This window comes from Megalops cyprinoides, chromosome 5 (genome assembly GCF_013368585.1).
Source record: "Megalops cyprinoides isolate fMegCyp1 chromosome 5, fMegCyp1.pri, whole genome shotgun sequence".
Classification (NCBI taxonomy): domain Eukaryota; kingdom Metazoa; phylum Chordata; class Actinopteri; order Elopiformes; family Megalopidae; genus Megalops; species Megalops cyprinoides.
This window is the reverse complement of record NC_050587.1, coordinates 17349053-17361771: the sequence shown is the minus strand read 5'-3', so window position 1 is coordinate 17361771 and position 12719 is coordinate 17349053. Positions and strand designations below refer to the sequence as shown.

Genomic DNA, 12719 nt, shown 5'->3' with positions numbered 1-12719 from the left:
ATGGTTCCATTAAGCATCTTATTGAAAGGCTGTGTTCCCTTTTGTTTTTCATGCTTTGCATGTCTATAACATTCAGATATTTGAGAAAGAAGTCAGTCATAGGGTGGCCCAACTGCTAATTGTATCATACTTAATGAAAATAAAACAGTTACTAAGTTTCTTAAGTTTCTCGTTAACATATGCATTATTAACAAACATTATTAACGGTGTTGTGTAATGTGACACATAAATGAATAGTTCTCAGACAGAAAATGAAGGTCAATTGTCAATGCCTTTAAGAATCCCTTCTTTCTCTGTTAGTGATGAAAGGTAGAATATTGTATATTGTATACATATATAGCCTGGCAGGGCATTATATTAAGCTATTATATTTGTTGAGTAAACAAAAAAGCTTCACTAGTGTGCACTCTGAAATGAGTTGCATCTCATCAAAGCTACCCTCACTAGCTAAACCACTTCTCATACATTTGAAAGCCATGTTTAATTTTTTTTAATGCTCTATATGATACATGTGAAACCACCTTCTTTCATACATTTGCACAGATAGTAACAGAAGAGTGTGAACCACCAGGGCCAGCTGTCTCAGACAGAAGTAGGCTTGGACACACGTGTGGTACATTTATCGGTTGCTGTGCTTATAGTCAGTGGTCTAACTTGGGCAGCCTTGATGACTATAAACCCAGTTAACCAAAGCTGACGTCTAACTCAGAACTTCATATTGCACGTGTTCACTATGCAAAACACCCCATTTAGTCTGTTGCGTGGTAAAGAATACTTTCATTGGTGATATATGTTTCCTTGCAGCCTGTTGTGTGTGTTGCTGTTACAGAATGCACAAAAAAGCACACCGAGCAAAGCAGCCTGTGGCTCCACCTCCATGGCATTTGCGGTCAATACCTCATTCACAAAGTGGTTTATAAATCATGTTTTGTTAATGATCTTGCTTTGTTCAGGTATTATTCTGTGGTGTATAATGGGAAAATGTCACCAAGTGCAGTGTGGCCATTAAAATAACCCAGCTTCTCTATCTGGCACTGTGTGTTCATGAAAAATGTTGATGAGTTTATCAGTTAATGGCTGAAGCTCTAGCGGAAAAAAGCCCAATTGTGTAATCCATATAACACATAACAAGCAACAATTTTCTAAAGATAAAATTATAATTAACAGGCTGTTGAGGCTGTCAACTAGGTTAAAGTTATGAGCAAAATGGCATATATCATACTGTATAACCTTACAGAATGACCAGCGCAAGTGCTGGTTTGAGTGGGATGCTACCTATATTTACATTTGGCTGTGTGGGACCTTTACAGTAGGTGCTGTACACAGCATTGGTTGGTATGTCCTGTCCTTTTTACTGAGAGAGCCACTTGTTTCTTGTTGATGTATGAAAACCTGCCTGTTCAGCCATCCCTTTTATCTTAGTTAGAGCCTTGGCCCACATGTAAGAAGAATAAATGCTTTACTTGAGTGTACGAAGGCTAATGTCTGTTTCTCCAAAAATGAATTTGCTGCATTAGTCTGCACATTAAACTTTCCAAGAATATTATCTGACTACATTACTCATGGTTACAGTTTCCTATAGAGTCCAAAAAACTGAAATGTCCAAACTGTGGAAATGTGTAGAATTCTCCACACCCTGACACAAAGAAAGTGGGTCAGATCAAAAAGCAATTGTCACATCAGACACACTAGACTTTTTGTGGTCAGTGGTGCTTTGCGGCTTCTAAGAACACTGGCTTTTTTGCATGCACATGTCAGTCAAGATCTTATTGTACATCCGGTTCCTTTTCGGCAGTATGTTGTCTAGTATTTGGTGAGGACAATAAGTCATCATTTAAAGGCATATTGCCTGGGCCAGTTAAAATAGGAATGAATGAAGTTTTTATCTATATTGGCATTTTTCTATAAAGAAAACTGGCTTAAAATATCATTAATATCATTTCTGTAATTGAGACTATTACCACAAAAAATAATTAACTAGTACAAAATAAGCAACTTTTGATACAGATGTCACAGCCTTCCCATCAGTCACTCCTGTAAGGCTTTTATTGTGCAGTGGAGTATGTGCCACACTGTAACAGTTTCAGACAGATATTTGTGTTTCATTACAATCAATTTGTCTTGTTTTGGGACAGTTTATCTTTAAGGTTCAATCTGTCAGACCACCGGAAATAAATGCTAACTTTACTGAGTCTTATGTAATGTTGTGCAATATTCTATTTGAATTGAGAACAGGCTTATGCAGTGTTGACTTACATTACTACAGTGCTGTTTAATTCAGACATACTCTTAAGACGTACAGGAAGGAAGCATGAGAGGAAAGCCTTAGGCCTATCTTTAAAAGGTGCAGCTGCGTTTCACTAGTCTAGACTGAAACCACAGCCTTTTGGTCAACGGGTTTAGTTGCACAATTTTTTCATAATGTTTCTTTAGAATTTTTTTATAAAGATGGTTTTAACAGTAAAGGATGTGGGAGGGTTACAGAAGAGGAAGTTCATTATTTACTGTTCTCTTCATTATAAATAGAAACATCTCAAATTAAGACATGTATCAAATAAGTAGTCCAGTGACATTTATTATTTTCCATAGGTGAAAGTCATGGTATGGTTCAAGCCACTTAATTTTAAGCTGTTTTCTTGGATTTGACTCCTGTTTGTAATTTGCTTATGCATCATTCATGACTGTGCTTCTCCACCATTTTTTGTTTTTCAGGAAGGGGATTTTGGAAGAATACAGCGAAATCACCAGCCTTTTATCTGATGAAATAGTCAAGGTTCACAAAGAGATACACACTTCCATAGAGCAAATAGACCCTGCTTCAGAGTATGAACATTTCATTGAAGTACACAGGTATGTTTGAACACAGACAGCTTTCAGTTAGAGATACTGCATGCATTACTGTATAAGAAAGCAACAGAAATCACAAATCACACCTCAGGTTTAATGAATAATGAAGCATTTTCTTTCTGTTTAGCTCAAGTATAAATTGATTTCAGTGACAGTTCACATAACTTGCTTATGGAATGAATGCGAATTGGGAAGAACAGGACTTTTTTCACACCTTTATAGCAATCAAAGAACTTCCATATTAAATTTTCAAGGTGAGCCAATTTTTTCCCAGAACAACACAAATAAAACATTTCGCCAGAGTTTCAGTAGACTTCATCTTGGCAAGCTACTTGAGGACCACACTTTGCTAGAAATTAATCAGCTGTCTGGTATTGAAATTGTGGTTGTCAAGTCAATGATGTCTAGGAGAAAATGTATAAGTAAATACAGTAAATAGGTAAAAAATAAATAGTTTGCATATCATCTTATGATGAATTTTTTGATTGATTCTCATGATCAACTCACATAGCTTGTTTTTAGGGTACTTCAGTGATAAAATATACATATTTAAATTTGGAAAGATAAAAAAGCAAAACTGAACATTTGGACATAAACTTAACAATTGATTATACCTAAATAATTTTCAGTATGCAATTACAGACAGTGTGTCTATAATGACAGACAAAAACATGGAACAAGTTTTTTCTATGTGTTATTATTATTATTATTATTATTATTATTATATATGAATATATAAATGTTAATGTATAATAATATTATCTCTACCTAACATTAACATTAACATTAACATTAACATTATTACCTGGCAGAATTATCTGAAAGTGCAGAATTTGCAGATTTTCCTGACTTAGCGGCGTCTGTTGCTCCTCATGAAGGCAGCACTAACTCAATTCCATTACCAGAATTCAAGGACAGTTGAAAAGGGCAAGACAGAATACACAGAAAAATTACAATCCAGCCAACAAATGTGCAGAGATCATCTGCAGAGATACTGCATGCATTACTGTATAAGAAAGCAACAGAAATGTGCAAAAAAAACAAATGTGCAGAGATCATCTTGAGTTTTCTCCACAGAATTACCTACTACTGGACAGCTAGCTGCGTAGCCAACTTAGCTAGCTAATTATGAAAACAAGTCACTTACATAACATCATTGCATGGCCCATTTGATTTCTCAGTTAAAAATCCAAGACCATTGTGTTGTTGCAACATAAGGTTATACATCAATGTAAAGATGTTGGTGAATTGTAAACACCCTCCTCTTTATATCTGTGGGAATCCCATTGCCCAAAAAATTAAAGAAACTGGTAGCTTGCTAAATATTTTATGAGCACTTTTGTAAACAGCTTTCACAACCCGCCCATAAAAGGCCACTCTAGGAAGGAACAGGATTTCCACTCTAGGAACATGTCCTGCATGTGGTTCCAGGGAAAGCTGAAGAAGTGTTTTTAAAACATTTATCTAGTATTTTCAGAAAATGAAACTCCAAGAGGAACATGTTCACAATCCAATATCTTTACATTAATGAGTTATGAAAGCATGTAACAGAAGACTGTGCTACAATTTTTAATGGAGAAATACAACCCAGTTGTGTAGGCTATGAAGGCTATGTTAGTTATGTGCAGGAATATGTAAGAGAATCTGGCTGTGTCTCTATTAGCTAGGCTGTGATTTCCTGTTAAAACAGGATTACTGGTTTGATTCAAGTTCACAAGGTACATACTGTAAAGTAAAGCTCCTTACTATGGGTCTAACTAGCGAAGTAAATTTCCGAAAACCAAAATCGGTAAAACTAGTGTATGAATGGATAACATTTTAGCTAGCTAATTTACTTTCACTTTGTGGTAATCTTACCAACAGGAAAGGTAGATAAACAGCTAGCTACATGTTTGTAAACAAAAAAGCTAATCTCACATTATGTTGCTACTCTAACATTGGGATGCTTGGTTTTCAGTCCGTGGGCTAATGGTTCAAATATTCGGACACAGAGTCACTGCCAAAAAGAAAATTGACAGGACTATATTAAGAGATTGAGAGAAATAACAGGTGCTTTTTGGTCCTGGAATTAAATGTGGACAAGAGATAAATAAGAATATGTTAAGAATGTTAATTGAAAAGGAGTGTGTGTGAACTTTAATTTACTAGCAAAAATATGTAATATATTTCAAATCTGCCAGAAAGCCATCAAATGATTAGTGATGAACGGCTGAAGTTGCTATTACTGACAGTGTGTGCTTAGTGGCTGCCCAGGCTGTTAAGTGCATGCTTCAGGAAAGTGGCCCATGTGAATAAATTTATTTTTCAACAAAAGTGGAACTTTGTCAGCATTTTGGCAACTATATTGCATCTGTGAGCAGAGCTTCCAATAGTGACATCAAAGCCTCACCATACAGGCTCTGTAATCAGAACTAGAGGGAGTAAATACTGTTTTTTCTATGAAATCTAAGGTCCCCGAGATCAAATGCAGAATGTCTTCCACCAGGTCACCAGAAACCAAAGAACCAAGTGTAGAATTTGATGTTTCACTGCTGGAGGAAACTGAGAACCTTCAAGCAAATGAGATCCTGTGGAATAACTTGACAGCAGACAGTTTACAAGCATTGTAAGTGACTCATTTAATTCTAATCTGGAACAGTGAAAATGATGTGGCATAGTTTAAAAAGCAGAAATTTCAGAAGTGACACTGCGCTGTATAATTTACCAGCATTCAGATAATTATGGCGTGTCCCTTTTTGCCTCAAAGCTTACTATTACCCTGAATTATTCAATGGAAAGTATCTATAGTTTTGCATTTTGTATTCCCTCACCTATTTAATGTGCAATTTTATGTGTTGAAGTATTATATAATAAATTGTGTCGAAGTAAGAACCCATTTATGAAGTTAACTCCCAGAGTTGCATTTGAGTGTAGCATTAAAGCCATGTAGACATGAGTAGACATGATCACATGTGTACAATATAACTGTGTGTTGTGCTCATTTTTGACAGGTTGAAATCCACATCAGAAGAGCTTGCCCTCACCCAGCAGAGTCTGCAGAGCAAAGAGGAGCTCATGCAGGACCTGGAGAATAAGATCGAGGAGTCCACCAAAACATGGGAGAAGAAGTCAGAGTATGTATATTGACACTCCCTTTTTTCCCCAAAATGACTGGCACAAGCTGTTGCAGAAGGCCAGCACTGTATTTGATTTAGACACAAGCATCTTAAGAGTCTGACTGCTTGTGCACAGACTGGTACTACTAAACAAAAATAATTTTTTGTGAATGTTTGTTGAATGAATAAATATTTATTGTTCAAGGCGATATGGACCTTCTGAGAGCGAGTGGCAGCCAGCACATGTGATTATTGTAACTGCCTTAATTTCCAGATCTACAGTATCTTTTCAGCATCATTGTCAAAAAAATGTCTGATTCTACATTTGAAATTATTCACCACTCAGAAACGGTGCTGGAAAAAGGCAGTCAAAGGAGCAGTACAGATGTGCGAATGAAGAGTGGGTCCGTAAATAAGCATTAAAATGTTTATTGAAGGTAGTAAGCATATACAGTACTCACTGTGTTTGGAATTACAGTGTTGTACTTCTCAACAGAAGTAAATATATTATACATAATATATCGATATATGAAGTGTACAGTGGAAAATAAAAGAATGTTACTCAGTCTGTGAAGAAAGAGGAAAGAATAAAGATACTCAACTTGACATATAACTGCCTCAAAATGTTTTATGGTGAGTATTTATTGTGAACGGTATGCTCCTGTCAGATGAACTGTATCTGTGTTCCAAATCTGTTTATGTGACTCTGAGTCCTGTGGTAGTGAGTTTGATAATATGAAGTTAAAAAATAACTTTATGGTGTTTCCTGAAACCAAGTACTAAAGCTAACAAACTGGCTGGCTACAGCGGGCAGAATTATGAGTGATATCCCTACCAGAATTTGCTCCACAGGTAGTGAAAGACTCAGAACTTTGAATTGTGATGACATGCAGAATGCCTTTTCTTTTCACTGAATTGCTCCAGACCAGGGTAACCATAAAACCTGAGAGAACTGTTTTTATATTGGGCCAGAAGGTGTGTGGGATGAAGGTTGTTAAGATGTAACATCTTGTTTTGGGGAGGTCCTGTTGGGTTAAGATGAGGTGGAGAGACAGGGATTAATTAAGACAGTTAAAATAACTAATTAGATGGCCAGACTGAAAGAGCCAGATTGGGAATCTGACCAGGATGCCAGAGAATCCCCTGTTCTTTGTGATAAATGCCATGGGATCTTTAAAGACGACAGTGAGTCAAGACCTGTGCGAAATCTCAATTGAAAAGCAATGTTGTTGACGGCCCTGTCTCTTCCTCGGTGCTCTTTGTCCATCAGTGCACACTAGTTTTCTATGGGGAAGACTGCCCCCTACTGACCCATCGGCAACCTGTTATTTCCTAGGAGGCCTCCCATCTAAATACAAGTGTGGTCCAGCTTAGTTTCAGCCATTTCACAGGACAGGGTGACAGGCTGATGTGAGCGAGGGAAACAGCTAAAACTTGCCAGTCTGCCATTTACAGCCGGTTGCACATATTTCTGGCTACTTAACTGTTATTACTACGATATTGAATATTATCACTCATCACATGAATTCACACACCAGAGTCTGGACAAAAAGGCGACTGTCAGTGAGACAGATGCCAATGATGAAGCTAGGGCTTGTGTAATATTACATGGAATCTGAAATATGAAGATAATTGTAATAGTGACTAAAATAGAATCCAGTAAGCAATTTGCTACACATAAAGTGGGTGTTACGTTTTAGCATTCAAAGTCATAATGTTGCTGTTCCTTCTGGGCTTTAGGAGGGATGTGTCACAACTTGTTAAATATGCCAGTTAGCTACAGGTGTTACCTTTGTGTCAGCTCCAGACTGCCAGAACTCTAGACAGTATGGCTAGGTTCAGTCATATTCCCCTTTATTTAGGCAATTGAGGATCTGGGCATGTGCCACAATAATTAATAGATGTACTTTGGAAAAGCCATAGTGATCATGAATGTGCCATTTGGGCTGAGAAATTTACCAACAAGAAAAGGTAAAGAGGGTTTGGTGGTGTATATACATTTATATATTATATATGTATAAAGCTGAATTTCCTATTCCTATTCCATAAATAACCCAAGAAATGCTCACATTTTGTTTCTAGTCTGTGATTAATTTCTAAACTGACAACAGAAGTAGAAAAAAAAGTGTGACACTCTGTACTCTTCATCTAAAGCGAAGAAGGATTAAGTGAGCATTTATGGGGGATAGTTTACGACCATACATGGCTGCCAAGCATTTGATCCCCTCACTGTTTTTCCATCACATTCCTGCCATTTGATGGGGAAGCACAAGAGGGGGGACCTTATTTGGAAGTTTTCCCAAGTCATGCGTGTTACTATCCGAGAGCCGAATTAGCTTTGACAGAGAGGAACCCAGCCGCTTAAACTGCAGCGAGATATGAAAACTCGTGGTGCCAGAACTCGGCAAGCCGCACAATTACAATGGATGGAGAGTTGTCTGTCTGCATTTGAGAGAGTGCCCGGGCTCAAGCTGACTGCATTTTTTAAGGTCTGCTGAGTAATCCTTCATAAAAGAGTAAGATGTCAGTGCAGTCTACACTATTGCCCTCTTGCTGTTAACACTGGCTTCTTCTGTTTGGTAGCCGTGGGATGTTCCACAGCCAAAACTTCAATACTATCTACTGTTTTTCCCCTCAAGTCAAAGTGTGCAGCAATTCTGGATGTTTATGAGTACCCTAAACCACCACTGAATATCAGTGCCGAATACCTTGAACACAAGAATATAGAGACTTACCAAGTGTAGCCACTGACTCTTAATTCAATACGTTAAAACAGTAAGCAAATGGCTTTGTAGAGCACCAGAGACAAAGTCAGTGTTCTCCCAAGGCTTCTTATTGCAGTATTATTAAATATAAGATAGGACTATTAAATGACAATTTAACAACACTGTAACCTTATCTAAAAGGTAATGATATCATAAGGTATCTCACAGCTTAGATTGTGCCAAGCTGTACAATATTGCTGTAACTGACTCCGTTTCCCCCCACTTGCCTACTGTAATTTGTTTTTTATTCACTGTTTTGTTTTAAGCATTAATTTTTAGCAGTTATAAAAATAAATATACTAGCAAGTCATGACTTTACTGTAGTTTCTCACCTTTAATTTCTTGAATTATTTAGCACATTATTAAATTTCTCTTCGTTGTAAATTAAATGGCACTTCAACACTTTTTCATGTTTCCAATTTTTAGCCATATGATATAGCTACTTTTTAAGTATTTTTGAAATATTTCTGTAATATTGTATTGCATTTAGTACTTCAGTCTTCCCTGCTGCCATATAAATGAATTAGCTCAGCCTGTGAACTTTAATACATCCCGTGTGTGTGTGTGTGTCAGCGTTCACATGCGGGCAGATACTTTAAAAGCCCTCCCATTCTTTACAGTCCTCTTTCCTGGTTGTGGGCCACTGTATATGTGAGAGTGCCAAAACTGAACTGTGGAATGTGGCTCAGGAATTTAAATTATATACCGCTGTACAATCTGAAGATGGCATGATAATGCACTTTCCTCTTTTAATCTATAGCTCCTTAGTGGATCTATGAAATGTGGGCGTGCGCTCTCTTTGTGTGCATACTGAGGCTTGCTGCCCCCTGGTGGGAGTTTTCATCAGGGCATTCCAGACTCTTAACAATGTAGAGGGTTAGAATACATTGGCTCCAGGAATTCGTTAGATGTAGCATGTTTATGTGAGTAGTTGTAAATATGTCAGGTGTTCCCATAATTGCCTTTTACATTTATTTATTTTTTGTTTAAACAATTTTATTAGCAAGCAATAAAATTCAGGAAAACATTTTGCCGCGCAGCCTGAAACTGAGGCTGTTGCACAACAGAATGTTACCTACATAAAGCAGACATTGTTGGTGACCTCTCACTTTGAGTTGAATCTGACTGAATGTGACCTGAGAGCTGATACAGACTGTAGATATTTATTATGACCAGATGTTCAACTTTGTGTTCCTCACAGTGGAAGTTCTGTGTCTGCCATTATTGAATCTACAAGCCCTCTGATTTGCAGACCAGTTACAAACATTCTTCAAGAAGCTTGGTCTAAAAAATACTAATGCAGACGGCACCAAAATCTATTGCCAACCAGAACCTCCTAGATTGAGGACAGAAGGAACACGGGAGCTGAATATCTGGGTCATTGTATATGGAGTATCTGTGTCAATACGCAAGGTGCGTTTTTACCTGTGTGTTGGGCAGGCATTGGGGTTAACCGGTGTGTCGTTGCTTTCCCCAGCGCGGTGCTCTTGCTGAGTCAGAAGCAGGCTCTGGAGGAGCTGCGGCAGACCCTGCAGCTGCTGCGCTGCACCGAGGCCAAGCTGACCGCGCAGAAGGAGCTGCTCGACCAGAAGATGCAGGAGAACGAGGGCAAGGAGCCGCCCCCCGTGGTCAACTACGAGGAGGACGCCCGCTCGGTCAACTCGATGGTGAGCGCAGAACCTAGCACCGGCCTTCAGGTTGTGTGCGTTTCCTTTTAAATCAAGGGCCTTACTAGCAGCCCCCAGCCTGTTCAAATGGTGCTGAATTTAAAACTCAGGATTAGTGTCAGTATGAAATAGGGAGGGGCACGAGTAAGTGACAGCAATGATTGATCATAACAATACAATAAATGCGTGAATGAATGTTTATCGAATATATATATATATATATCTATATATATATATATATATATATATATATATATATATATTTAATTTTGCAACTTCATGAAATACATTTTACACCGATTGAAGTCCCGTACCAAACAACACAACATAAATCCTTCCAGAAATGGAGCCGTATCTTAATTAAAAAAAAAAAAAAAAAAAAAATCATTTAAAATTTTATGATTGGTTACAGTGGCATTGGGGGTGGGAACTTACGGTCCACTGAGACTGAAGAGATGAAAATCATTTCAGAGACTGTGGAGCAGGAGCCTCTTCTAGGCCGAAGCTGTAGCACTAGTTATATAGCTAAAAATGGCTTCGAAAACGTGCAGAGATGTGTGGAAACACTTTGACAGAATTGTACAAAACACAGTGCAGTGCAAGTTATGCAGCGCAAAACTGTCATATAACTCTACTATTAGTACAATGCACCATCGCCTTGCGTTTAAACACAAAGTGTCAAGCGAAAATGAAGACGCTAGCCAGACATGAACAACATCTTTTACTACAGTCAGACGTACATGCAATGCTAGCAGAGTTGAGAGAACAACACAGCTAATAGCCAATATGTTAGCCAAAGATTTGCTAGTTTTGTTGAGGGGGGGAGGATTTAGGGAATTATTGAATTACCTTGAGCCCCAATATGACGTGCCTTCTCGCAAGACAATCACCACAAGAATAGACGCTCTATATGAACTACGAAAGGAGTGCTTCTTTACTTAAAGACATCCTAGCGAAGCCAGAAAGGGTTGCTCTCACTACTGACTCATGGACCTCGCTAACTACTGATTCCTATGTAACACTAACACAGTTTTGATGAAAGACACACAGCTGTGAACATAGGCAACTATCTAAAGGGTGCAACAGAAGAGTGGCTGTCTACGTCTGAGAAAATGTTAGCATGTGTTCATAACACTAGTAATATGCTTCCGGCGAATAATGGTCTATGGGAATCAGTGCCTTGCTTTGCCCACACCCTTCAGCTTGCAGTTAACGAGGGCTTCAAAGTTGCTAGTTTGAGCCGTGTGATAGTTGCAAGGAGCAGATTGGTTGCACATTTTCACCACAGCACAGTAGCCACAACGTCACTCAAGCAAAAACAAAAACAACAAAACCTACCCGAACACAAACTGATTCGGTGTTGTTGTACGCGCTGGAATTCGTTCTGTGATATGTTTGAACATCTCCTCGGACAGAGGTAGGCTGTGTCAGCTACTCTCTCAGTCACAAAACTGTTAGATGCAAGGACGCTTGAGCTGACAGATGAGTACTTGCAAACCGTTGAAGCTTTGACTCCAGCGCTCCAGTCTTTGAAGCCACAACTGCAATGTGCAGTGAGGCACGTGTGCATTTCAGTGCTGTGTCCGATCACAAATAGCCTCATCACCGGACACCTAAATACACAGAAAAGTCTGAGAGTGTCTGATTTAAAAACAGCCATGGCAGAGTCTCTGAAAGGGCGCATATTTGCAGTTCACCCACAAGATGCGGAGAAAGTGGCCCTATCTCTGGTTGCCTCAGCATTAGACCCAAGGCACAAACATCTTAAGTTTCTTGAGCCAGAGCTTCAACAGAGAGTAAAGGTGCTTTGTGGCACCATTCCAGACAGCGTAGGTACTGCCAAACAGGGGACATGGAGACTTTCAATCTGGGGCAGCAACAGCTCTTCACACTGTATTTGGAGAAGATTACAGCACCAGTGATGTTTGTTCGCAGCACAACGAAATCGAGAGATACCTCAGTGAACCATGCATCACCCTAAGCCAGGGTCCGTTACTGTGGTGGCAGGTAAATGAGAAAAGGTACAGAAAGCTGAGCGTCCTTGCTCAGTGGTACTTGTCCATTCCTGCGACCTCTGTGCTAGCGGAACGCGGTTTTTCCTCCGCAGGTCTAGTTGTGAGTGCTCTCACCTGAGCGTGTAGATCGCCTCATCTTTTTAAATAAGAACATATAGGCCAGCTGCAGACCCTGAATGAGTCAGAACATGAAATTGATACCAGGGATGTGTTAACAGTGGAAGTTGAACTTTGTTGAAATTATTATTTTTGCAGTATGTGAGGTTCAGTAGCCTAACGTTCATGTCCAAGAAAATACTGTTGGTAAACTGTGAGGTTTAAATAAAATAC

General features: G+C 38.8%; 1 protein-coding gene across 2 annotated transcripts in view; it reads left to right on the top strand.

The window, feature by feature from the left end:
* fer (fer (fps/fes related) tyrosine kinase) overlaps positions 1-12719 on the top strand; it is an 82260-nt gene that overhangs the window by 23604 nt on the left and 45937 nt on the right. For both annotated transcript variants that reach the window (XM_036528609.1, XM_036528608.1), the window contains 4 exons: positions 2713-2850; positions 5333-5452; positions 5838-5960; positions 10185-10374. In XM_036528609.1, coding sequence (XP_036384502.1) covers positions 2713-2850; positions 5333-5452; positions 5838-5960; positions 10185-10374 — 571 coding nt within the window. The remainder of the gene's footprint in view (positions 1-2712; positions 2851-5332; positions 5453-5837; positions 5961-10184; positions 10375-12719) is intronic.